This window comes from Dendropsophus ebraccatus, chromosome 1, assembly GCF_027789765.1.
Source record: "Dendropsophus ebraccatus isolate aDenEbr1 chromosome 1, aDenEbr1.pat, whole genome shotgun sequence".
Lineage (NCBI taxonomy): Eukaryota > Metazoa > Chordata > Amphibia > Anura > Hylidae > Dendropsophus > Dendropsophus ebraccatus.
Window position 1 is genome coordinate 121,048,994 of NC_091454.1, and position 27,987 is coordinate 121,076,980.

A 27,987-nucleotide genomic window follows, 5' to 3' on the forward strand; every position below is an offset into this window, starting at 1 on the left:
AAGTCCGGACCAAAAGACACTATCAGCATTTAGACTAATAAAACAAGTGGAAAGCATTGAATAATTATAGATGGAAGAATAAATTGTGTAAACAAACAAATAAAAATTGCAACAGAAAGGAGGATCGTCTCAGAAATGCCAAAATGTTCTTCACCTATGTAAATAAGAGAATTAAAAAATATTGGTCCACTCAAAAATAATATGGGCGTAATGGTAGAGGGGGATGAGGAAAAGGACAATCTACTAAATACGTTCTTTTCTACTGTATTCACAGAGGAGAATCCTAGAACAGATAATGAGAGTAGGGATGCAGGGATGATTTCAATCCTTTATAAATCTCTCCTGCCTACCACAACAAGAAGTGAAAAACTGCGCCCAGGAGGTATTCTTCCAAGGTGCTGTCAGAGACACTGGCCGACACATAGTGGGGAGACTGGACTGATGGGAGGGGGGGGGGGTATTGGGGGACGCTGTCGGAGAGACCGGCCAACTCAGGGAGGGAGACTGATCTGCAGCACACACAGTGAGGATAATGTATTACGGGGGAAGCTGGAGGCTTAGGCAGATGAATGGTAAATGAAGTTTAATGTGGATAAATGTTAGGTAATGCACTTGAGCAGAAGAAATAATAAGAACAGTTACGTGCTAAATGATAAAACACTGGGTAAAACTGATTCTGAATAAGACCTTGGGGGTATTGGTGGACAGTAAACTAAGCTTTAGTGATCAGTGCCAGGCAGCAGCTGCCAAGGCTAAAGGCCCTATTCCACGGAACGATCATCGTTCATAAACTCGCTCCAACGACCGCTCGTTAGCGATCGATTAACGGTTTTTTTTTTGTGAACGATAGCACACAACACACGTGGGAACATGAACTATATATGTAGTTTAGCGATTATTTTGCGGTCATTACATGGTCGTTCAAAACGTTCGCCGGGGTGATCATGACAATACGACACACCTACTTTTTTTAAACCTTTTTACGAACGATTTCTAAGTTTACGAATCGATTAGCGAATTATCTTTCAAAGACCAATGATTTTTTTTCGACATGCTGACAAACAATTAGGAACGACAATATAACTATAGCTCGTTTACACCAATTCCACGAAGCGATTATCGTTAACGAGCGGTCGTTAACGAGTTTATGAACGATAATCGTTCCGTGGAATAGGGCCTTAATAAAATCATCAAAAGAGGCATAGATGCTAAAGATGAGAACCTAGCTTTGCTTCTTTATAAATCACTGGTCAGACCGCAATATTGGAATACTGTGTACAGATTTGGGAATTGGTATATAAGAAGGACACAGCTGAACTGGAGCGAGTGCAGAGGAGGGCGACCAGGGTCATTAAGGGAATGAGACAGGTTATCAAGATTGGGGTTATTTAGTTTAAAAAAAACAAACAAACAAACAAAAAAACTGAGAGGCAATCTGATCACAATGTACTAATATATAAACGGACAATACAGAGATCTTTGTAGTGATCTTTTTACACCTAGGCCTGTAACTAAGGCAAGGCGGCATCTAGTGGAAAAAAGGTTTCACCACCAGCACAGACGCAGATTCTTTACTGTAACAGCAGTGAGACAATGGAACTCTCTGCCACACATTGTCATGGCTGATTGATTAACCCCTAGCTGCACCAGGACGTTACTGTACGCCCTGGTGCCGCTAGGGGAGTTCAGAGAGGGGTTGCGCGTCGACCTTACTCTGAACTACCGCGATCCCGGGTGCTATATGCCCGGGAACGTGGCTATTAACAGGCACGGTCCGATCGCCGTGCCGTCTAAGTATTTAGATGCAGCTGTCAAAGGTGACAGCTGCATCTAAATATTTACTGTCCTCCTTACCTGGTGGTCTACTGGGGGGATCTACGAGGCCAGTGGAAGCGTGTGAACGCGAAACGATCGCAGCCTTAGTGGGACGCACAATGCATGTCTGCCTGTAACATATTATGGTGATGTTTGAATAAATACAGCACTTGTATGGTGATTGACCGCCTCTTGTTTTTTTATTACCAAAAAAATCCCCTCCCCTAATGAAAGTCATAATCGCCCCCCTTTCCCCATTTTGGTATCGCCGCATGCATAATCGCCCAAACTATTAAATTATCACATTCCCTATCTCGCATGCTGTAAGTTCAAAAAATTCCAAATTGCAAAATCGCGCATTTTTGGTTGCATCAAATCTAGAAAAATTGTAATAAAAAGCGATCAAAAAGTCGCATATGTGCAATCAAGGTACCGATAGAAAGTACAGATCATGGTGCAAAAAATTACCCCTCACACAGCCCCATAGACCAAAGGATAAAAGTGTTATAAGCATGGTAATAGAGTGATTTTAAGGAACATATGTTTTTTAAAAAAAAGATTTTAATTTTTTAAAAGCCATTAGATAAAAAAAAAAAAAAAAAGTTATACAAGTAACATATCGTTGTAATCATACTAACTTGAGGAATATGTATAACAAATCAGTTTTACCCTAGGGCGAATGGCGTAAAAACAAACCCATCCCCTACCCCCAAATAAAAAGTGTTTGTTTTTTTTTTGTTTTTTTTTTTCAATTTCACCACACATCTAATTTGTTTTTCTGGTTTCCCTGCATATTTTAGGGTCTGCCATTGCAAAGTACAATTTGTGGCGCCAAAGATAAGGGCTCATCTGGGTCTCTAGGTAGAAAAATGCATGCGCTATGGCCTTATATAAACAAGGAGGAAAAAAACGAAAGCACAAGAATGAAAACTGGCTGTATCCCCTAAGGGTTAATAGGGCCATAGCACTTCTTGTATTTTTTCCCCTACAGACCCACATGAGCCCTTATTTTTTTGTGCCACTAATTTTACTTTACAATGGCAAAGCTTTTTTTTTTTTTATTGGGTGCGGGGGTGTTTTGTTTTTACGCCGTTCGTCCTATGGTAAAACTGGCATGTTATATATGTTGTTCAAGTTGGTATGATTAAAAAAGATACGCAACTTTTATATTATTTGGTGACTTAAAAAAAAAAAAAAAAAAATTCCTTTAAGCGACTCTGCACCCACTTTTGGGCCCACCCCCAACTACTTATACCTTCTTGTAGCTGCAGAGCAGTTCTTCCAAATGGTATCTTTGTCCATGCTGTTTGTTCTTTCCTGAGGGCGAAAATAAGACTTTAGTTGAGGTGCAGCCATGCCCTAGAGGCGTGGCCTAGAGCGCTTGTGCCCAAGGCCAGCACTGCCTTGGTGGTGGTGTTTTAGCGGGAGCGGCGATGGTCCACGCTCGCTTATAGCCGCGGTCCCGGCGTGGCCCCCCTCTGAACTCCCCCAGCGGTGAGAAGGCATAAGTATATGTCATCTGTCGTTAAGGGGTTAAATAAGTTCAAAGGAGGCCTGAATGCTTTTCTTTAAAAAAAATAAAAATAAAATTATAATATTCCTATAATGTCCTATGCGTGACGCTAAGAAAAACTATTATGTCCCTTTGGTGGTATTATGGTAATATGCTGAGGGTACTGTGTTGCTGGGGGTACTGTGTTGCTGGGTGGTGTAGTGCAACCTTAGGGCTCACCTTCTGAAAACTTCCTGTCACAGTGGGGTCCGAGGGTGCTGGGGCCCTTGTCTTCTTCAGTATACACGCAGGGACATATAATTTTTAATAAGTCTTTACACAATAGCGGTGAAAGTATATTAAGACTTTACTTGAAGGATAACTATATACAATCCAATACAGGGGCATCTGATGATGGCAAACTGTTGGCTTGATCAGACTCCTTTGCTTCAGGGGGAGGGTTACCTTGGTTACTATAGCTTAGACTTGGTGAATAAATAGGATTTCAAAGAGACAGACCTGTTCCAGAGACTTTATAGCTTTCCGCCTTTATAAGGTACGTGTGAATAGGTACTTGAAGTTACTGAAGAGACTTGACGCTGTCACCGCTCGCTATCATGTAGGAGGAAGACGCATGGGCACACTGACTTGGAAGCCAGGAAGATGTGGACGGTGAATGGGAGACCCTCTATCACTTCACCAATCCGACAGCAGGCACTAATAAATACAAAGGATGTCCTGCTGAGACTTAGAAGACACGTATTAGTATTAGGGGGTTGAAGATGGAGTCTGACAGGATTACTGAGGTGGCGTAGGGAGGTTAGATGTGACTCTGTCAATGCCAGACTACCAGCTGTCACTGAGGAGACCGCACAGCCCTTCTGGGTAAAAGGTGGGCGGAGCTAGCTTTCCCCTGGCCAATCACTAGAGTGTGATAGGTTGCAGGGGAGGAGCACTGATCAAGCTCAACACTTGTCTCATTAAAGATTAATACATAACATAATAAATAAATACATAGCAGAAAACAATACCACTAACAAGAGAGCTAAGGAAGAGCAGAAAATACAAAGGCCCTAATACAGACTGTCTAAGGTTACCAATAGCAACAATACATTTCCAGACGCCTGACAATAAATACTGTTCTGGGCCATTACATTACCAGTTATGAGCACTAGATTTCTGGTGATATGTTGATCCAGGAATTATTCTGATTGCTATTTTTGAATTTTCTCCCTCTGATGGGGCAGCTGGCATCTGCCTCATAGGGGTTTTGTATCTTTCTCTGTGCGGTTTCTGCAGATTAAACCTGATGGACTCTTGTTGTCTTTAAACCTTATTAACTATGTTAATATTACATGGAGCGATAATCTGCTGTTCCGTGTAATAGGGCCCTCAATGTTGAGGCACACTGTGCCGTATAGCACTTTATGAGACACTGCCTAACCCTACAGTAGTAACTAGTGATGAGCAAGTACTAAAATGCTTGGGTGCTCGTTACTCAAGCCAAATATTTCCCGATACTCGAGTGCTCGTTTCGAGTAACGAACCCCATTGAAGTCAATGGAAGACTCAAGCATTTTTTGAGGGGACTCAAGTTCGGTAGAGAGAAGGTCGTGTGAAAACCTGTCAACCTCAGAAATTGATGGAAACACAACGGAAATGGACAGGAAATAGCAGGGGCAGCATGTATGCATGCCTCTGAGGCTGCCTAATGGCACCATTATGCCTAATTCTGTGCAACAGCCTGGTTAAAACAGAGGTAGGCATAGGGACCACCCAAAAACTCAGCCTGACACAGCATGTCAGTGAGAACACAGGGAACCATTAAAACAGAGGTAGCGTATCATGAACCACCCAAAAATTCAGCCTGACAAAGCATAGCGGTGAGGACAGAGTGAACAAGGTAGAAGCGGTAGCCAGTCAGCCTCCCAAAAATTTACCAGACCTAGCATGGCAGTGAGCTCACAGAGAACCATTAAAAGTGAGTGAGGAAGAAAGTGAGTCTCCCCAAAATTAGGCCAGACACTGAATGGCATTGAGCACACAGAGAACTGCAGGGATCAGCAGTAGCCAACATGGAGGCCAGGCAGGAGCAACAGTAACCAACATGGAGGCCAGGCAGGAGCAACAGTAACCAACATGGAGGCCAGGCAGGAGCAACAGCAGTTAACATGGAGGCCAGGCAGGATCAGCAGTAGCCAACATGGAGGCAAGGGCAGGCACACCAGTAGTCAACATGGATGCCAGTTTAGGCCCAGCAGTAGCCAATATAGAGGCAAGGGCAGGCACCACAGTAGTCAGCAGTAGTCAACATGGGTGCCAGTAAAGGCCCAGCAGTAGTCAACAAGTAGCCAACAACCCCCAGCACCCTTTCGATTTTCAATTTGACTGTAGCAGTTGGGGTAACATTCCCTGCATAATGTAACTACTGACTTCTACTCCCGCCACCACCCTTTCGATTTTTAATTTGACTGCATTCCCTGCATAATGTGACTCACCGCCTCTCCCCCCACCGCTGTTTTGATTTTGAATTTGACTTTGATCTTTGAGGATCTGGCAATTGTCTCATGTAAAGGGATTAGGGATCGTCCGAACCTGCCGAGGTTCGGGTTCGTATGAACCCAAACGCTCAGCAGCAGATTCCCGCTGTCTGCCCGCTCCGTGCAGCGGGCGGATACAGCGGGAGTAACTCCTGGAAAACTGGCATACAGCCTATGGCTATGGCTGTATCCCAGTTTTCCAGGCGGTCCTCCCGCTGGATCTGCCCTCTCCACGGAGCGGGCAGACAGCGGGAATCATTACCGAGGGTTCGGGTTTGTACGAACCCGAACCGAACTCTGCTCGGACCATCCCTAAAAGGGATCATCACTTGAGGGGTAGTGTACTACAAATCCCAGTTATACAGTGTAGTACCCACTAGTTTAGGGGGGGGGGGGGGGGGTTGTACGGTACAATCTGGTAGTGGCTGGACCTAGACACACGCTGGGATACCCCCTTACAATGAGCAGTGAAGTGTTATGCAGGTGTACTACAAATCGCAGCAATTCAGTGTAGTACCCACTAGTTGAGGGGGGCTGTACGGTACAATCTGGTATTGGCCGGAACTATACACACACGCTGTGACACCCCCTTACAATGAGCAGTGAAGTTCTATGCAGGATGCACTACAAATCCCAGCTATACAGTGCAGTACATACTAGTTTAGGGGGGGCTTGACGGTGCTATCTGGTATGGGCAACTACTGTACACACTGTCAACCCAATACAATGCAAGAGAAATTTGAATAGTGCTCCATAGCACAGATCAGGGGGGTATGCGGTTAGTGTGATAAATAATTGAAAAACTCTCACCTGATAGGGTTGTGCAAATGGAGGCACAACGCTCTAAAACCACATGTAGGATCGCTGCCACTCCCAGGTAAAAACCATACAAGATGGTTAGCACTGAACAGAAAAAAGACCTCCCTCCAACCAGGGTAGAAAATCAGGCGCGGATCCAACGGAGATGAAAGATATATTTTAAAATTTAATGTTTAAAACATTCATGGCGACACAACGCATTTCTAAACCGAACCGGTTTCTTTCTCAAGTGTCATCCTCTAAGATGACACTTGAGAAAGAAACCGGTTCGGTTTAGAAACGCGTTGTGTCGCCATGAATGTTTTAAACATTAAATTTTAAAATATATCTTTCATCTCCGCTGGATCTGCGCCTGATTTTCTACCCTGGTTTGAGGGAGGTCTTTTTTTCTGTTCACCCCAATACAATGAGCAGTGAAGTAAGTTCTATGCAGGATGTACTACAAATCCCAGCTATACAGTGCAGTACACACTAGTTTAGGGGGTGCTATCTGGTATGGGCAACAACTGTACACACGCTTTGTCACCCCAATACAATGAGCAGTGAAGTAAGTTCTATGCGAGATGCACTACAACTCCCAGCTATACAGTGCAGTACACACTAGTTTAGGGGGTGCTATCTGGTATGGGCAACAACTGTACACACGCTTTGTCACCCCAATACAATGAGCAGTGAAGTAAGTTCTATGCGAGATGCATACAACTCCCAGCTATACAGTGCAGTACAACAGGACCACCAGCCCCAAAATCGAAGGAGTACACTGAGCACTTCTTAGGGTGTGTATGCAACACCTAATGCCCCCTTTCTGCCAGCAGCCGGTCACCACAGTGTGCTGGTTAAATTGCGGTAGCAGCACTGCAACTCCCGGCCAGCAGTCTGTAGTAATAGTATTAATAAAAGCTTTTAAGCCCTGAAAAGGGCTGTTTGTTTATATTGCTAGTATATACCCTGCCTACTGGAACGCTAAATCCTACACTGACACTCTCCCTGACCAGCAGCAGCTCTGTCCCTGATCTCTCACAGCATGCGTCTGAAGCGAGCCTTGTCGGCGCCGAGTTTTACATGGCAGGGTCATCTGATCTGGCCAATCAATCGCTGCTATTGACATATATGGGTCCCACGTCATCGCAGGATGTACCAAAGAGTCTCCTGCATGTTTATTGACTGCGAAAAAGAGCGCAAACTTTCAGGAAACGGATGATGAGATTTCCTCGAGTATCGCGAGATGCTCGTCTGAGTAACGAGTACCATCGAGTACCCTAATACTCGATCGAGTACCAAATTCGGACGAGCATGTTCGCTCATCTCTAGTAGTAACAGATCTGAAATGATTAGTAAGCTCAGTGTTCAGCATAAGGACCTGAGAGCAGGATGGGAACAGTGAATCACACTTGGGTTGTTTCCATGGGAACCCATGATGTCATAGGCCTCCATGTGTCACACGGAGGAGGAAACGATGCTGTGAAGATGTGATCTGTCTCATCCCAGCATTCCTCTGTCAGGAGATCAGTGCCAATAGTGATCAAGTTGCCAGCTTTGCAGACGTCATCCTTTGATGTGCAAGCCTTACCCTTAACGTGTGATGTGCGTGCAGAGGAATGTTTTGATTGGACATACACAACTTCTCATACTTTTATTACTTCATTAGTAGGGAAAAAAAAGTGCTAGTATTCCTACTCATAGTATTTATGGCCTTTACTAAAGATTTGCCATCAATTTAACCATTTAACCCTTTCGTATTCTGACGTATGCCTTTGTCAGAAGTCCCATGGGGAGATATGGAGTGGGGTGATACTTGCTGGCTGTTTAAAGGCAACCTGTCCCGCTTCTGGATCCGGTCGGGTAACTGAGATCTCAGCCGCTGCAGCCCGGCGTGCGCGCTGAGAGATGAGTCCAACACTCATAGAGAATGACGGAGCGCTGGACTCTCCGTCATTCTCTATGAGCGTTGGAGTCATCTCTCAGCGCGCGCTCCGGGCTGCAGCAGATGATATCTCCGTGGCCCGACCAGATCCAGAAGCGGGACCCGGCGGGATCAGGTGAGTATAGGGGGCTGTAGCAGGGGGTCGGGAGCCTGTCACCCCAGCACGGGGGGGTGACAGGTTCCCTTTAAAACAAAGATTGTATGGTCAGATACTGGCTAGAAAGTGCAGTATCTTGTCTGTTCAGGGCTTATTGGTTTTCATGCCAGCCAGGAGTATAGAGTGTAAAGGCCCTATTCCACCAAACAGATCTGACGACAGATTATCTGCCAAAGATTTGAAGCCAAAACCCAGGAACAGACTAGAATCAGAGAACAGGTCATAAAGGAAAGACTGGATTTCTCCTCTTTTCAAATCCACTCCTGGGTTTGGCTTTAAATATTTGGCAGATAATCTGTAGTCAGATCAGTTGGTGGAATAGGGCCTTTATAGTGTACTGTAAGAGCCATTAATTGATCGTATGTTCAAGTCCGTAGGGGACAAAAGTTGTTTTGTTTTTTTTAATCTAACCACTACTTTCCTAGTTCTCAGATAAAAACAAAAAATGAATTCCGAAAAAAATATCCCGGATATGAATTCCGAAATTGATATCCCAGCTGTGAAAACATCCATAGTAAAATTATGGACCCTACCATGAATTCAATAAAAAAAGCCAATTTTTATTCACCACTTATTTAACCACAGGACCTTTTTTATCATTTCAATCCAAAAATGGTACAGAAGACCAATTGATCACTGCAAAAATGAGCCTTGAAGCAGGTGGTGGTGCAATGGTGCTAACCCGCAAAATAAAGCTAATGTGCTTGGTGTGAAAAGGAAGGGTGTCTGTGAAGAACTGATATCCAGTTTATTATCATAATTTTATAGAGGCATAAGGAAACCGACTCCTAGCTACAAACCATTGCTCTGGGAACTGTCTGATTTTTCCTAATTTTCTTCATCCTTATAATGTTGCCTTAAGCTGTAGACTGTAAATGAGATCTGATCCTTAACAACTACTCAGTGTGACCTGTTTTGCAAACTCGATCATATTACTTAGTTGGATTAACTGCATCCTCCTAGATTGTCAAAGGTCGTACTTATTCAGTTTAGAAATTATAACCTACATTGTTCTTGTGATATCTGATCTTAAAGGGGTATTCCCCCCCCAAAAGCTAAAAAAATAAAATGCTCCCACACCTAGCTGGTCTTACTCAGGAGGCCCCCCTAAGTATTTTGAGCCATCTTCCATCTTTCTAGCTGCTTCCGCTCCATAGTTACAAGTTTTTTTAAAAGCCAAACTATATCCAACATGGCGCCGGCCAGAAAACTACACCTCCCATCATGCAATGCTTATGTCTGATTGGTCCATGATGTACGGTCTTTGGGGAAACTGTTTTTGCCGGGGTGCCGCGGGTGAGGGACTGGGTAACACGGGCTAGTCACTGGGAAGGGCCGCGGGGGAGTCCCAGCTTTGAGTGAGTCTTCCCTGCCGCAGCACCGAACACGGATCACTGGAACAGGAGTGCTTACCTGCGGCATACACACACCCGGCGCTCACCAGACTCCCCCTGGTGAGTGCAGTGTGTGTCGCGGGTGAGCGCTCCTGTGCTGTGACACTTCTCCCTTCACACACACAGCCGACTGTGCCCACTCCTGTCAGCCGCCCAGCCCGCACCTGTGCTGTGATACCCATGCTGACATTGTGCAGCAGGGGCAAAGCACAGGATCGGGCTGGCACGGAAGGTAGAGCAGTCAAAGTCGGCTGTGTGTGTAAAGTGTCACAGCGCAGCACAAGAGCGGGCATGGTTGGATGTGGGAGGGGGGATCATAGAAGCGGCCATCTTTGGATCTGGGGGGAGCGGGCCGGGGAAACACAGGAGCAGGCATTGGTTGGATCAGGGGGGGGGGGGGGGGATGTCGCAGCACAGGGGCGAGCCGGGGGACTGACAGGAGCGGCCATGGTTGGAGATGTGTGTGTGTGTGTGTGGTGAGTGGTCACAGCAGCACTGGAGGAAGCTGAGGGAGACTGTAGCTATCCTCCCTCTCTTCAGTGGGCTGGGTTAGCCCGGCCCATTGAAGAGACAGAGGACACGTGATGCCGACATGGAGGGTGGGGGCCAGGAGTAGGGAGCAGTGTCTGGTTGGGCTGAGATTTGATGATTCTGTGTTTTTGGTGGGGGTGAATGCACCTTGAAAAAGGCTACGCCGAAACGTGCGTTGGGGTGGGGGCCGTCGGTGGACACTTGGATCCCTATCACTATTGGTATGACACTTTAGTAGCTCTATATTATTTGAGCCCTATGAACTTTCTAAAGCACTTTATCTACCTGCTCACGTATATTACTATTTGTTCATAGTTTATTTTTGTGTTGTATTTATTACTTAGTCTATTATGTATTTATTTACTCGTGTCCATCTGCAGCAGTCCCCTCATTGTATGTTCGTTGTTTTTAAACATTCTTTCAGTCATGGTTCATTGTGTATTCATTCATCATTTTGCTATTGTATTGTAATTTTAAATAATAAAAATTTATATATATTGTAATATATTAGAGGTTCAGTTGTTTCTTTATTGGTTTTTATGGCAAAATAGTTCAGTCTACAGTATTAGTAAATGCAGTAAGTACACTTAGGGCCCTATTACACCAAACAGATTATCTGACAGATTTTTTTAAGCCAAAGCCAGGAATGGATTTGAAAAGAGAAGTCTCAGCCTTTCCTTTATTATCTGTTCTCTGTTTATAATCCACTCCTGGCTTTGGCTCAAAAAAATCATATAATCTGTTAATGTAATAGGGCCCTTACTAACAGCAGCTCCCTGTGTACCTCATAGGGCTATTATCAGACTCCCCTCATTCAGGTTGTGCTACCCTGCTCTGTGGTGAGTCTGTCCATAAGATGGTTGACGTGGAGGAGCATGTGACCATGTCCCACCCCCAGTGTTCTCCATAGGCATATTCAGGCTCAGTAATGGTCACATGCTCCTCCATGTCGGACATCTTGTGAATAGACTCACCACAGAGCGGGGGAGCCTGACTGTAGCTCTATGAGGTACACAGGGTGTTGCTGTAAGTACACTTATACTGTACACTGAACTATTTTACCATTAAGTGGACAACCCCTTTAAATATATCTGACCTATACTTTTATGCTACAGTTTGTGTAATCCTGCAGTAGAGTGCCCACATGTGAGTTTCATCCATTAAATGATGATAGTACTTGCCACTGCCCAAGAGCCACATGTGGCCCACAAACTACAGGCTGCTTTAGAACATATTTAGAGGATAGTTTTCTAGTAGCACAGATGTATATGTTTTTAAGTAAACTGAGAATGTAGATCATATGCTGGTGTCTTCTTCATTCACAATATAGGAATGAACAGCCCCGGATAACCAAAGATGTAATATGTTTTAATGCGGAAGACTTCTTAGAGGTGGTACAGAGATTGCAGCTAGACTTGCATGAACCCCCACTGTCCCAGGTAAGCTTGTCCAACTGTGATTATTCATATACTAATGTTGATATGTATCTTGTGTTTTGTTTCTTCTCTTCAATTTATGGAAAAATTTTGGTCACTTTCTTTTCATAGTCTAAATAAACTTCTAGAATGCCCCTTCTTACGTTTACCCTGTGGTTAAACTGACATGTTATCTATGATCTTCATGTCAGTATGATTAGGCAATTTATATAACTTTTTATATTTGACAGCTTTTAAAAAAATTAAAACTTAAAAAAAACAAAAAAACATTTATTTAAAATTGCTTTTTGCTGATCCTTATAACAATTTATTTTTTGGTCTGTGCGGCTATTTGAAGCGTAATTTTTTTTTTTGTGCCATGATCTGTACTTTTTATTTTGCTTGTGTATATGCAACTTTTTAATCACTTTTTATTAAACTTTTTATTAGTTGTGATATAACCAAACATCTGTATTTTTGAGTTATGGCTTATGCCATTTACTGTGCAAGATTAGGAATGTGATAATTTAATCGATCAAAGGAGGGGTGATTTTAAACTTGTATTATGGGATGGAATTCATTAATAAACTTTTTTTTCTTTTTTTTTACAGTAGTTTGTAGTCACTCTAGTGGGCTCCTACAAGCAATACACTGATTGATTGTTTATAGGGATAAATGCAGTACATGTGTACTTCACTGATCTAGACTATTTGCGATTGATTACTAAGGGAGCATCTAGGCACATCTTGGGTCACTAAGGGGTGAAAATTTAAATATTTAAAATTGCTCTCTTGTGGCCCTTTACAGATGGGTATTTTTTATTTTTTACATAGTTAATAAGGTTACAAAACCTAAAAAGACAACTACGAATGCAAGACCAGTATATATAAATTTACTTTATTGTTTACATATCAAAGAGTGAAACTATTTTTTTTTATATAAAAAAAGATACATCACATGGGGGCTGGAGCTAATACAAATCCCCATAAAAACGGTGGATCAACAAGGTTCTTACATGTAAAGTATAACATCACAGAGCAAATAGCAATAGAAAATAATGAACCTATATATGTACTGGGCACTGGGCTGGTACAGCATGCAATAAATAAATATAACTCACAGTGAGTATACAGAAATAAATAAATACCATCCTTTTATAATAGAACATTACCCATACGTGTCCTTAGTTCATATATCCACCTCACCGTACACCCGACGCACGTTTCGCTTGTTGCTTTATCGAGGGTGATGATCACCCTCGATAAAGCAACAAGCGAAACGTGCGTCAGGTGTACGGTGAGGTGGATATATGAACTAAGGACACGTATGGGTAATGTTCTATTATAAAAGGATGGTATTTATTTCTGTATACTCACTGTGAGTTATATTTATTTATTGCATGCTGTACCAGCCCAGTGCCCAGTACATATATAGGTTCATTATTTTCTATTGCTATTTGCTCTGTGATGTTATACTTTACATGTAAGAACCTTGTTGATCCACCGTTTTTATGGGGATTTGTATTAGCTCCAGCCCCCATGTGATGTATCTTTTTTTATATAAAAAAAATAGTTTCACTCTTTGATATGTAAACAATAAAGTAAATTTATATATACTGGTCTTGCATTCGTAGTTGTCTTTTTAGGTTTTGTGTTGGACAGTGTTGGGTGCGCATAGACCGCACTATTTGAGCCTTATGTAGGATTACTATATAGTTAATAAGGTTGAAAGAAGACAAGTCCATCAGGTTCAACATAGAGAAACCCTACTGAGTTGATCCAGAGGAAAGCAAAAACCTCTGAGGCAGATGACAGTTGCCCCATCACAGGGAGAAAATTCTTTCTTGACTTTAATGGCAATCAGAACAATCCTTGGAAATACGTATCACCAGAAATCTGATGCCTATAACTTGTAATATTATATTTTTTAAGAGTAGCGTTCAGACCTCCCTTGAACTTATTTAATGAATTAGTCATGACAACATCATGTGGCAGAGAATTGCATATTCTCTTAGGAGTAAAAAGATCACTACAAAGATCTCTGTACTATCCATTCATATTTGTACATTGTGATCAGATCGCCCCTACCCCCTCACTTAACGACCTTGGTCGCCCTCCTCTGCACCCGCTCCAGTTCAGCCATGTCCTTCTTATCTACAGATGTCCTAAACAGTACACAGTTTTTCAAATGTAGTCTTACCAGTGATTTATAAGGAGGCAAAACTATGTTCTCATCTTTGGCATCAATGCCTCTTTTGAGGCATCCCATTATTTTATTTGCCTTGGCAGCCACTGCCTGCCATTAATCACTAAAGTTGAGTTTACTGTCCACCAATACCCCAAAGTCCTTTTCGGCAGAATTTTACCCGGTGTTTTATTATTTAGCACATAACTGTATTTATTATTTCTGCGGCCCAAATGCATAACCATACATTTATCCACATTAAACTTCATTTGCCATATCTTTGCCCAAGCCTCCAGCTTCTTCAAATTGCTCTTTAATATATTATCCTCTGTGGTGATTACTTTACCCAGTTAAGTATCATCTGCAAAAATTGAGATTCTACTCTGTAGCCCCTCTACAAGGTCATTAATAAAAATATTAAAAACAAGGGGACCCAATACTGACCCCTGCGGTTCCCACTACTATCTGTTACCCAATCAGAGTATAACCACCCTCTGGTTTCTATCACTCAACCAGTTACTTACCCTATTTATATATATTTTCCCCTAGTCCAAGCATCCTCATTTTATAGACCAACATTTCATGTGCCACAGAATCAAATGCCCTTGAATAGTCCATATGAAAAAAAAGTTTAATATGATGTGACAAAGAATCACCCAAGTTATTTTTTTTATGTGGACGTTTCCACGTGGTTTACTCTTACACTTTTTTTTTTATGTTTAAATTTTGAGAAATATGGAAAGGGATGATTAGAATTTAAATTAAAGGGGTATTCCGGCCAAATGCTATACTAAAGTATTGTATTGCCCCGTAAAAGGTGTGTGTATGTGTGTATGTATATATATATATATATATATATATATATATATATATATATATATATATATATATATATATATATATATATATATATATATATATATATATATATATGCTCAATAGACATTATTCACAGCTCCTGCATGCTTAGTGGGTTTTTTTTTTTCCTGCACTAACCAGCAGTTCTAACCAGTTCTCAGCTATCAGTTATCAGCTTCAGCATTAGCATTCAGAGGGAGCCCGGAGATACGGGCTGTGCGGCGGAGGCTGCTGTATTGTTTGTATTATAATATCCGGTGTAAGCAGATAGAGGAAGAGCTCTCATCATGTGATGTAATGTAATATGTAATTGTAATATATAACTGTACTTGATAAACAAAAAAATAATTGTGTGACGTAAACTGCAAACCACACACACTACCCCACCTGACCCCCATCCCTCCTCATGCACTACCCTACCTTACCCTTCTACACACACACTACCCCTCCTGACCCTTCCACACAAACACACACACTACCCCACCTGACCCCCACACACTTAAAATACTGCTGTGGTCCAGGATGAGGGCTGTGGCCACTGGAGACATGAGTAAGACGGGGCTGTAGCGCAGCACCGCTGCGACCGGCCGTACGCAGCTACTGTTCCGGGTGATGTCACAGTAGCTGCGTCTGGGCGGTATGTGTGGTGGGGTCAGGCCACAAGGCTGTTTTGGAGGCTTGCATGCTGCTGGATACTTTTCTGTATGCGCCCACGTGTCAGCGACTATGGCTGCACATGTCTCCTTTCTGTCTTCCATTGCTCAGAATCAGAAAATCTCAATCAGACGGATCCTGTCTGTGCTGGGGAGGGGGGAGGAGAGACTGAGTAGAAATGTCTACAACAGAGAGCAGAGAACAAAGGATTAGGGGGTGGGGGGGTGGGGGTGGAGCTATCCAGAGGTCAGATAGGTCATTCGTGACATCAGAGGAGAGAGTCTGGTGATATAGCTTTAAATTAACTCTTTGTTCTGTTTTGGTGTCTCATTTCCCTCTCTTCATAGGAGAACAATGAAGACGGGGGGAGAGCTTCAAACTGCTTTTTCATGATTAAAATTCATTTTTCGGCTAATAAACCCAAATACAAAGTTTCTTAAAACCGCCTGTACTATTGATTTCTGCAAAAATAATTTTTTAATGACAGTAAATTTTGCACACATACCCAGCTGTCCACATGATGTAGAAGACCAGGCCACTATACTTTGTGGTCCAGATGTGATGCCCACCTTCTTTTTGTACTAGATGCTTTGATCTAGTTCTTTGGCTCTTGTCAGATTTACTTAGATCCTTTTAGGGTTCTTTTACACACAGATATGACAGATCTGGGTTTTAGGCCAAACCCAGGAACAGACTATAAACAGAGAACAGGTCATAAAGGAAAGATTGAGATTTCTCCTCTTTTGAAATCCATTCCTGGCTTTGTCTTCAAAAATCTGTCAGATATCTGTGTAAAGGGACCCTCACCCATGTCCATTTTATTTTTAGTTCTAAACACCAACTTGAAGAACTGAGTATTAATCTTGCTTATATAGATCTCCTACCCCTTGGCAGGTGTCATTGTCATGAGGTTATATAAATACTTACTGATTAGCCCTAACTCTAAACTGACAGTTTAATGTTAGCCTCATCTGGAAGTGTGTGTGCATGGATGTATAAAGTTGCATCCACAGATGTGTGCTTATCTTTATTGGCTATATGAGGCCACCCAGTGGTGGTCATGTGACTTGCACCATGACAAGGGTTTTGCTGGCATGATGTGGTGATGCGTTGAATTTGTATCACAAGAAATTAAACGTCCCTAAAAAATTATGTTGAAGGGTAAGGGTGACATATTTGTATACATGCTATGGCTAAGAGCTTTTGGACACATGATGAATGTGACCCTTAAAGGGGTTGGCTACATTATAGCCGTTTTAAAATAAATATTGTGTTGCTGAAAATTCTGCTTGTACTCGCATATAGTGAAGTTCAGTGCTTTTCACCCCCTATTCTCCGTTGCCAGTTGGGCAACTCCTCCATCCATAATTAGATTGCTTCTGATGGAGGGGCATGTCCCCCATAGCTGTACACTGTATCCAGGAAACAGGAGCAGTGGAGGAGAGCAGAGACCTGGAAGTCATCTTAAGTACAGAGGCGTCATTGAGCCATCAGCAGGGAACAATGGTGGCAGAAATTTATCATGCACAGTGGTGCTGATCTAACTTCACTATATATGTGAGTCCATGCAGCATTTTCAGCAATATCATGTTTATTAAAAAAAAAACTATGGTTGGCCAACCCCATTAAGAACACAACCTATTCTAAAACCATGGGCATAATAATACGTTAGGCTTCTTTTTGCAGAAGCCTTTATATAAGATTGTGGAGCATTCCTGTGGCAGTATTTGTCCATGGTTGTTTAGGATGGCTGCATACATGCTAAACTGGTAGCAAAATCTGCCACGAGCAGCTGGTTTGGCTGACAATAGTCTAAAATGTATGAGGGCCTTTGAAATTTGTGGTTGAGGTTTTTTTTGTATGTAATTTATCTGCAATATTATCAACACTTTTATTATACTTACAATAATTTCAATAACTAGTAGCCATATGTTTCTTTTCTTTTCAGTGTGTCCAATGGGTTGATGATGCAAAACTAAATCAGCTACGCAGAGAAGGCATACGCTATGCTAGGATTCAACTATATGATGATGACATCTACTTTATCCCAAGAAATGTTGTGCACCAGTTTAAGACCGTTTCAGCTGTATGTAGCCTCGCCTGGCATATCAGACTCAAGATGTACCACCCAGAAGTTGCTCAGAACCGTAACTTGGAAGAAACTCCTAGTGTAAGTGAGATCAAACCGGATGTTGGGAGAGAAAACAATGCATTCTGTGCAGCAACCGCATTTACCTCTCATGTACAGTGTTCTGACATTTGGCAGCTGAAGGACCTTGAGCAAAAACCCCAGCAAGTAAAACGGGAGCCAGTGTCACCCCACCAAATCAATGAAGCTTTTGGCAATATTAACCTTCCACCTGTTTCCACCACAGCCACAGAATGTGTGACCTATACAGTGAAGACTGAGCATATTAAGGACAACCCAGGCAAGGATGGGAGGGAGTCTTTCTTGGGACTGAGTAACACAGACTCTGCCCAAAGTAAAGATGAAAGGCGGCAACCTCTATCAACAAATCCAATTGTGCGAACAGAAGAGGAACCTCTGTGCTAAAATATGTATATAGAGTTTTATTTTCATTTTACATGACATAATAATAATGTAAAGATTGATAAATCATGGGACAAGCTTCGGCTTGCTCTGTAGTCTGTTACTGAATATAGTTCTGTAGCTATGTAACATTCCTCAGTGCCTGTCCATAACTGTGAACTATCAAAGCACTTAGGGCCAGATGCACTGTAAACACTGCAGGTTTAACATAACGTCTCTCTAAAGTTTTGAGTTTTAGGTTCTAGGATAGAGCTGACATTAACATATATATTTTTTGTAAGATGAGCCAGAATTCTTTTTGACAATTCCCGGCTTTTCCATAGAGCTTATTTATATCAATTTTTCATTTTAAAGGTGTCAGCACTGTAGTGTAAATAGCTTTTTTAAATCTTTTTAGTGTGATTTATACTGAAATGTGAACCACCTAATAAAGGTTCATAATGATGCATTGGGTTTTCTTTGCGGACATGGTCTGGTGTGGCTACAACAGTTGTGGAGTTAACGTAATAATTCCCAGTTCTTCCTTAATCATAACTAGTTAAGCATTTTATTGTGATAGTGTAGAACAAACGCAAGATCTGCACATTATGCAGAGGCAATTCATGCAAACACTACAGCAAATTGCTTGTTATCCTAATTTCTATACATAATGTATTTCCCAGTCACCAGTTCTTTTCATATACAAGCATATTCTCAAATACTTTCCTTCTTATTTAGACTTGTAAGAGCCTAGCCATGTTATGTTATCGTTTCACATGTCAGAAGAGCACTGATGGAATCTGAGCTTGGACTTTTAGCAGACCATTCAGTTACTCTAAAAGAAAGATCTAAAGTTGGTGATGCTCTTAGAGGTCAAATGAGAACTGAGCTTAGACACAATGGGGAAAATGTATCAAGGGCTTTGCCCCTATATTTAGGTGAATAATTGTTGTTTTTTTTCTCATTTTTGGTTTAAATTCTATTTGTGAACCAGTATTTGACAGGAGAATATTTTTTAGATGTAACATTTTTTTATCATCTGACAGCTTTGAGTATTCAGCCAAAAATTAACCTAGTCTGGGATTAGCGCCCAATTTATCATTTGCGAATTTTTAAAAAGTCATACAGACTGGTGCAGGCCTACATCTGGTCAGTACCAGGTGAATTTGTTTGCAACTTTTTTGCATCTTTTTATGTGTTCACTATGGCAGTGCTACATTTTAATAAATCAGTCACAAGATATTGGAACTAAATATACACCAATCCTCATTAGAAAAGTCACACAAATTATATTTCTTAGTAAATGTCCCCCAATGTATCTGTGGCTTGTCATTTTGGCCAGTTTTTACTTTATTTTTTTTCAATCTGGTGGACTACTTCACAATAAGAGAAGAAACACACCATATCTAAAACTGCTATTTTATTTCTGCCCCACTGTCAGTAATAAACACTTAAAGTGGAACTGCCATAAAATAATGTAATTTCTAATGTAGACATCAGTTGTACAGCGCTCAAACCCAAGTTAATTTCAGCTGTCAGCCAGTGTCTTTGTGGCATGCAGTAAGTATGTCTTTAGGAGAGGTTTTTTTTTTTGGCAGCTGTCCACAACTCACGGGAACTGTGCCATCATAGTTGCACCTCTTAAAGGGGTTATCCAGCGCTTCAAAAACATGGCCACTTTCTTCCAGAGACAGCCCCACTTTTGTCTCTAGCTTGGGTGGGTTTTTGCTGCTCAGTTCCATTGAAGTGAATGGAGCTTAATTGCAAACCGCATCTGAACTGGAGACAAGAGTCGTGTTGTCTCTGAAAGAAAATGGCCATGTTTTTGTAGCACTGGATAACCCCTTTAATGGGCTCTGCTTTAGAAGCACTTACACTGAACTCCAGTCTGTTGGCTATAACATCGGGCACTTTGCTTTCACTGTTTTTACTCCACTTGGTACTTTTGATACTGACTTCTACAAAATGCCCATTATCCTATGTCAGTGGCACTTTAAGATGTACCCTTCCATTTTATTAAAACTAGCATCACGTTTAACCTGATGTCGAAAGTTTTTTCTAGAATGAGCAGAGAAGTGCTCCGCTAATGGCTTTTCTCCTGTCTCTCCTCGATTCCTGAGATGAACTGTATTATGTCTATGGAGCCGTCTTATGCAGCAAGAAGAGATGGGGAGAGAAGCGCTTGGCTAAGTGCTTCTCCTGACTCATTCTAGCAATTAGCGGGGGTCTGAACAAATGGACCCTGACGATTGACAGTGACACTTTAAGATAATGTAATGAACTTGTAAACACTGGAGAACGCGGTTTTACATATGATAACAATTAGGACACCTGCTTATATTTTCTGTATTTCTTGCATATTAGCTTAGCTTGTGACTTGTTACTGTGTAAGTGGTGGTTTATACACGGCACTAATCTGCCTTTACAAGGGTTGTCCGGGCTCCAGAGGAAGTGAACAGTTACATTATTACTACAGGAAGAATGAGGATTTGTTGGAGCATTTCCTGCAACATGTAAGGGTTTATTTTAAATGTGCATAATATGGACACAAGAAGACGCTAGAAGAACATGGCCGCTTTTCTCCAGAGACCACTCTTTTCTCCAGTTTGGGTGGGGTCTTGTAACCCAGTTGCATTAAAGTGAATGGTCCTTGAGTGCAAACAGCACCTCAACTGGAGACAAGAATGGTGCTGTCTCTGGAAGAAAGTGGCCATGTTTTTGTAGCGCTGAATAACCCCTTTAATGCATCATAATTACTATGATGCTTTTACTTTGGGTCCGTACATCTGTAGTTGTGCTGGGAGTGGTGACTGTATAACATATGCATGAAAGTAGGCTTACAAAGATATGTTGGATCCTCCAGAGGGTGAGCAGCTCTTTGCAGGTGTCCGGTTAAAAGGGGTGAGAATAGGACTCCTTCCCCAAAGGTTTTAGGCAGACCACCCATTTTAAGTGGAGCTGACTACTGCTCCAATCATGCATTATTCCACCAAAATAGTCTGCCGTAATCCCAGACCTAAAGGTAATTTGATGTTTTTACAGAGTCTATGAATAAGAAAATAAAAAATTTTTAAAAAATTGTCATTTACCATTTTCACACATACTACCCACAATAGTGAGACAGTAATGCTTAAGACTCCTAAACTAGCAATTTTGCACAGTGATTGATTTGGTCAATCTTCCTATTTATATTTCCTGAAAAATAAAATACTATATTGAAGGAAAGAAATTTAAGGGTGAACTCTTTTGACATGACATATACTTGCCAAAAAATCATATAGATGGTAGACTTGAATTGAAAAATATGGTCATAGTAAACCCTAATTCACTCGAAATACAGTATAACTTTCATATTAAATTGTCTGCCGCCTTACATTATTTTAATTTCTTAATATAATGTGTGTATGTATGTGGTAATAGTTTATCAACTAACAAAGCGACGTCGATGAACAAAAGTGGAATCCAAATCAATTCAATATTTGGAACAACCTCTCCAAAAACCATGCCAGCCAATACCATTTATGATCAAATTTCACAATCTATATTATCAATTTTAAAATGGGATTCTAGAAAATAGCATAATGAATCAATGTAAATGCAGTAAGTTTCCGCTGCGGATCCCTTACCTGTAATTTTCAATCAGAATACAAACTCGGACATCCACCGGCCGGAGCATACATAACCAGCTACACGGTTTGCTTTGGGGGTTCTCATCTGGATATCCCACTCAGCCTATCAGTGGCTGGGGTGAGGCAGCGCATTGATTGGCTGAGCAGGATGTCTAGATGGGAACCCCCAAAGCAAGCCAGGGCATGGAGCAGGTAATGTATGCTCCGGCTGGTGGGGGGGGGTTAAAGAGGCTATCACAGAGTTGCTGTGGTATGACAATCCCACGGCAAGTATGTATTCTCATTCTCAAAACTGAGTAGAGAGGAGTGCAACTCAAGTCCAAACATTCATAATTATAGTGCTTGAAAAGCACTATATTGTAATCCGTATTCTTCTTCCTCTTCCGTTTTTTCTTCGTCCAGCCATTTTTCTGCGCGTAATACAGCCCGAACCGCTTTGCGCACACACTCCATTCAAACTGCGTTTCGAAGCCCTCGGCGGTGTGTGGTGTGCTATCTATTTTTCGTTTCGATAGGATTTGTCGTTTAGTAGCACACCATCCTTAGTCACATGTCCACTATTGGCCAATAGAAGATGTAATATATGGAAGGTCCTTAATGATTTTGTCTCACTGACATGAGGAAGATTGTCATGGTAACCGAGCAATGATCTTTGCCATTATAAGTACCCAGATCGCTCTTAAAGGGACCCAGGTTGCCCTTAAAGGAACGCAAGTCGCTCTTAAAGGGACGGGGGCCATGTTGCTCTTAAAGGGACCCATGTAGCTCTTAAAGGGATCCAAGTCGCTCTTAAACTGACAGGACGCATGTTGCTCTTAAAGGGACCCAAGTCACTCCAAAAGGTATGGGACCCATGTCGCTCTTAAAGAGACACATGTCGCTAGAGCCACCTGGGTCCTTTTAATAGCAACCCGGGTTCCTTTAAGAGCGAACTGGGTCCCTATAAGAGCAAAATATGTCCCTTTAAGTGTTAAATTGGTCCCTTTAAGATTGAAATTGGTCCCTTTAAGAGCGAACCGGGTCCCTTTAAGAGCGACCTGGGTCCCTTTAGGAGCGACCTGGATCCCTTAAAGAGCGTCCTGGGTCCCTTTAAGAGCGAAATGGGTCCCTTTAAGAGCAAAAAATATCCCTTTAAGCGTGAAATTGGTCCCTTTAAGAGCAAAATGGGTCCCTTTAAGAGCGACCTGGGTCCCTTTAAGAACAAAATATGTCCCTTTAAGAGCGAAATATGTCCCTTTAAGAGCAAAATGGGTCCCTTTAAGAGCGACCTGGGTCCCTTTAAGCGTGAAATTGGTCCCTTTAAGAGTGACTTGGTTCCCTTTAAGAGCAAATTGGGTCCCTTTAAGAGCGACCTGGGTCCCATTAAGAGCTACCTGGGTCCCCTTAAGAGCGACCTGGGTCCCTTTAAGAGCAAAATATGTCCCTTTAAGAGCGAAATGGGTCCCTTTAAGAGCGACCTGGGTCCCTTTAAGAACAAAATATGTCCCTTTAAGAGCGAAATATGTCCCTTTAAGAGCAAAATGGGTCCCTTTAAGAGCGACCTGGGTCCCTTTAAGCGTGAAATTGGTCCCTTTAAGAGTGACTTGGTTCCCTTTAAGAGCAAATTGGGTCCCTTTAAGAGCGACCTGGGTCCCATTAAGAGCTACCTGGGTCCCCTTAAGAGCGACCTGGGTCCCTTTAAGAGCAAAATATGTCCCTTTAAGAGCGAAATGGGTCCCTTTAAGAGTGAAATGGATTCCTTTAAGAGCGAAATGGGTCCTTTTAAGAGCACCCTGGGTCCCTTTAAGAGTGACCCTGGGTCCCTTTAAGAGCAAAATATGTCCTTTAAGAGCAAAATGGGTCCCTTTAAGAGCAAAATGGGTCCCTTTAAGAGCGACCTGGGTCCCTTTAAGAGCAACCTGGGTCCCTATAAGAGCTAAATTGGTCCCTTTAAGAGCAACCTGGGTCCCTTTTAAAGGGACGCTTTAAGAGTGAAATGGGTCCTTTTAAGAGCGACCTGGGTCCCTTTAAGAGCAAAATGGGTCCCTTTAAGAGTGAAATTGGTCCCTTTAAGAGTGACCTTGGTCCCTTTAAGAGCGACCTGGGTCCCTTTAAGAACAAAATGGGTCGTTTTAAGAGCGACCTGGGTCCCTTTAAGAGCGACCTGGGTCCCTTTAAGAGCGAAATGGGTCCCTTTAAGCGTGAAATTGGTCCCTTTAAGAGTGCAATTTGTCCCTTTAACCCTTTAAGGACATGGCCCATTTTCGTTTTTACGTTTTCGGTTTTTCCTCCTTGTGTTTAAAAGGTCATAGCACTTGCATTTTTCCACCTAGAAACCCACATGACCCCTTATTTTTTGCGTCACTAATTGTACTTTGCAATTACAGGCTGAATTTTTGCATAAAGTACACTGCGAAACCAGAAAAAAATTCAAAGTGTGGTGAAATTGAAAAAAAAAAACGCATTTCTTTTATTTGGGGGAAATGTGTTTTTACGCCATTCGCCCTGGGGTAAAACTGACTTGTTATGCATGTTCCTCAAGTCGTTACGATTAAAACGATATATAACATGTATAACTTATATTGTATCGGATGGCCTGTAAAAAATTCAAACCGTTGTTAACCAATATACATTCCTTAAAATCGCTCCATTCCCAGGCTTATAGCGCTTTTATCCTTTGGTCTATGGGGCTGTGCGAGGTGTCATTTTTTGCTCCATGATGTGATCTTTCTATCGGTACCTTGATTGCGCATATACAACTTTTTGATCGCTTTTTATTACATTTTTTCTGGATTTGATGCGACCAAAAATGCGCAATTTTGCACTTTGGGATTTTTTTGCGCTGACGCCATTTACCGTACGAGATCAGGAATGTGATTAATTAATAGTTGGGGCGATTACGCACGCGGCGATACCAAACATGTTTATTTATTTATTTATTTGTTTACTTTTATTTAAAACCTGGGAAAAGGGGGGTGATTCAGACTTTTATTAGGGGAGGGGGATTTTTACTATTAACAACACGTTTTTTTTTTTTTTTACACATATACTAGAAGCCCCCCCTGGGGGACTTCTAGTATATACACTGTGATCTCTCATTGAGATCTCTGCAGCATAGATATGCTGCAGAGATCCATGAGATCGGCACTCGTTTGCTTTCGGCTGCTGCAGCCGGAAACAAACGAGTGCCGAGCCGAGGACGGCGCCATCTTGGACGCGTCCCCGGCCGGCATCAGTAACGGAGATCGCTCCTCCGGGACAAGGTCCCGGAGGAGCGATCTCCCCCACTAGACACCAGGGAAACGTTGCCTCCGGTAATCGGAGGCAGCTGTCAACTTTGACAGCTGCCTCCGATTAGCTAATTAGCGGGCACGGCGATCGGACCGTGCCCGCTAATAGCGGCGGTCCCGGGCTACACGTGGCACCCGGGATCGCGGCACTTCAAAGCGGGGCCGCCGCGCGGCCCCGCTTTGAAGTGCTAATGAGGACATAGGACGTACCGGTACGTCCTATGTCCTTAAGAGGTTAAGAGCGACCTGGGTCCCTTTTTAGAGCAAAAATGAGTCCCTTTAAGAGCGACCTGGGTCCCTTTAAAAGCGAAATGGGTCCCTTTAAGAGCGAAATGAGTCCCATTAAGAGCTACCTGGGTCCCCTTAAGAGCGTCCTGGGTCCCTTTAAGAGCAAAATATGTCCCTTTAAGAGCGAAATGGGTCCTTTTAAGAGTGACCTGGGTCCCTTTAAGAGTGAAATGTATCCCTTTAAGAGCGAAATGGGTCCCTTTAAGAGCGAAATGGGCCCCTTTAAGAGCGACCTGGGTCCCTTTAAGAGCTAAATATGTCCCTTTAAGAGCAAAATGGGTCCCTTTAAGAGCGACCTTGGTCCCTTTAAGAACTAAATATGTCCCTTTTAAGAGCAAAATGGGTCCTTTTAAGAGCAAAATGGGTCCCTTTAAGAGCAAAATGGGTCCTTTTAAGAGCAAAATGGGTCCCTTTTAGAGCGACCTGGGTCCCTTTAAGAGCAACCTGGGTCCCTTTAAGAGTGAAATAGGTCCCTTTAAGAGCAAAAATGAGTCCCTTTAAGAGCGACCTGGGTCCCTTTAAGAGCAACCTGGGTCCCTTTAACCCCTTAAGGACAGAGCCAATTTCGATTTTTGCGTTTTCGTTTTTTCCTCCTTGTGCATCAAAGGCCATAGCACTTGCATTTTTCCACCTAGAAACCCACATGAGCCCTTAATTTTTGCGTCACTAATTGTACTTTGCAATGACAGGCTGAATTTTTCCATAAAGTACACTGCGAAACCAGAAAAAAATTAAGTGTGGTGAAATTGAAAAAAAAAACGCATTTTGTTTATTTGAGGGAAATGTGTTTTTACGCCATTCGCCCTGGGGTAAAACTGACTTGTTATATATGTTCCTCAAGTCGTTACGATTAAAACGATATATAACATGTATAACTTATATTGTATCTGATGGCCTGTAAAAAATTCAAACCATTGTCAACAAATATACGTCATTTAAAACCGATCCATTCCCAGGCTTATAGCGCTTTTATCCTTTGGTCTATGGGGCTGTGTCAGGTGTCATTCTTTGCGCCATGATGTGTTCTTTCTATCGGTACCTTGATTGCGCATATACGACTTTTTGATCGCTTTTTATTACAATTTTTCTGGATTTGATGCGACCAAAAATGCGCAATTTTGCACTTTGGGATTTTTTTGCGTTTACGCCGTTTACCGTGCAAGATCAGGAATGTGATTAATTAATAGTTCGGGCGATTACGCACGCGGCGATAGCAAACATGTTTGTTTATTTATTTATTGATTTACTTTTATTTTTAACCTGGGAAAAGGGGGGTGATTCAGACTTTTATTAGGGGAGGGGGCTTTTTATTGACAACAACACTTTATTTTTTTTTTTTACACTTATACTAGAAGCCCCCCTGGGGGACTTCTAGTATATACACTTTGATCTCTCATTGAGATCTCTGCAGCATAGATATGCTGCAGAGATCCATGAGATCGGTACTCGTTTGCTTTCGGCTGCTGCAGCCGGAAACAAACGAGTGCCGAGCCGGGGACGGCGCCATCTTGGAGCGGTCCCCAGCCGGCTTCAGAAACGGAGATCGCTCCTCCGGGATAACATCCCGGAGGAGCGATCTCCGCCACTAGACACCAGGGAGACGCTGGATCCGGTAATCGGATGCAGCTGTCATGTTTGACCTGGGTCCCTTTAAGAGCGAAATATGTCCCTTTAAGAGCGACCTGGGTCCCTTTAAGAGTGAAATATGTCCCTTTAAGAGTGAAATGGGTCCCTTTAAGATCGAAATGGGTCCCTTTAAGAGCAAAATCGGTCTCTTTAAGAGCGAAGTGGGTCCCTTTAAGAGCGACCTGGGTCCCTTTTAAGAGCGACCTGGGTCCCTTTAAGAGCGACCTTGGTCCCTTTAAGAGCGAAGGGACCCAGGTCGCTTTTAAAGCGACCCTGGTCGCTCCTAAAGGGACGGGTGCCAAGTTGCTCTTAAAGGGATGCGACCCAAGTCGCTCTTAAAGAGACGGCACCCAGGATTAAAGTTTCTCTTAAAAGGAAGTCACTGGTAAAGGGGCACTTTGGAAGTCACTTGTAAAGGGGCGCTTTGGAAGTCACTGGTAAAGGGGCGCTCTTTTCAAGCACTATGTATTTCCCTGGAAATGTAAATCTAGTTTGAATATTGGTGGCTGAAGAAGTTGGATGCAGCCCTAGGGGATTCTGGAAAACATAGATACAGTGATCTGTATTCATGTTTTCCAGGACTCCCTAGGGCTGCATCCAACTTCTTCAGCCACCAGTATTCAAATGAACAATGATCGGACTTGAACATTGCTTGAGTTGCAGAAAAAGAAGTAGGATGATCCAGCAACCATTCGGTTAAAAGCATGAGCTTTACTTTGTGAAATCCATAAAAACAGACGATGTTGAATCACAGATGCTTCTTGACGCGTTTCAACTGCATGCGGCCTTGATCACAACATAAAAATTCGGAGACTATTACACCTCTATATACTCATAAGAAAAGCGGGTGAAAAGAAGAAAG

General features: G+C 42.4%; 1 protein-coding gene across 2 annotated transcripts in view; it reads left to right on the forward strand.

The window, feature by feature from the left end:
• Window positions 1-18,778, forward strand: part of RSBN1L (round spermatid basic protein 1 like) — a 68,651-nt gene extending 49,873 nt beyond the window's left edge. For both annotated transcript variants that reach the window (XM_069978102.1, XM_069978110.1), the window contains 2 exons: window positions 12,003-12,111; window positions 17,732-18,778. In XM_069978102.1, coding sequence (XP_069834203.1) covers window positions 12,003-12,111; window positions 17,732-18,337 — 715 coding nt within the window. In that variant the 3' untranslated portion in view covers window positions 18,338-18,778. The remainder of the gene's footprint in view (window positions 1-12,002; window positions 12,112-17,731) is intronic.
• Window positions 18,779-27,987: the final 9,209 nt, after the last annotated feature.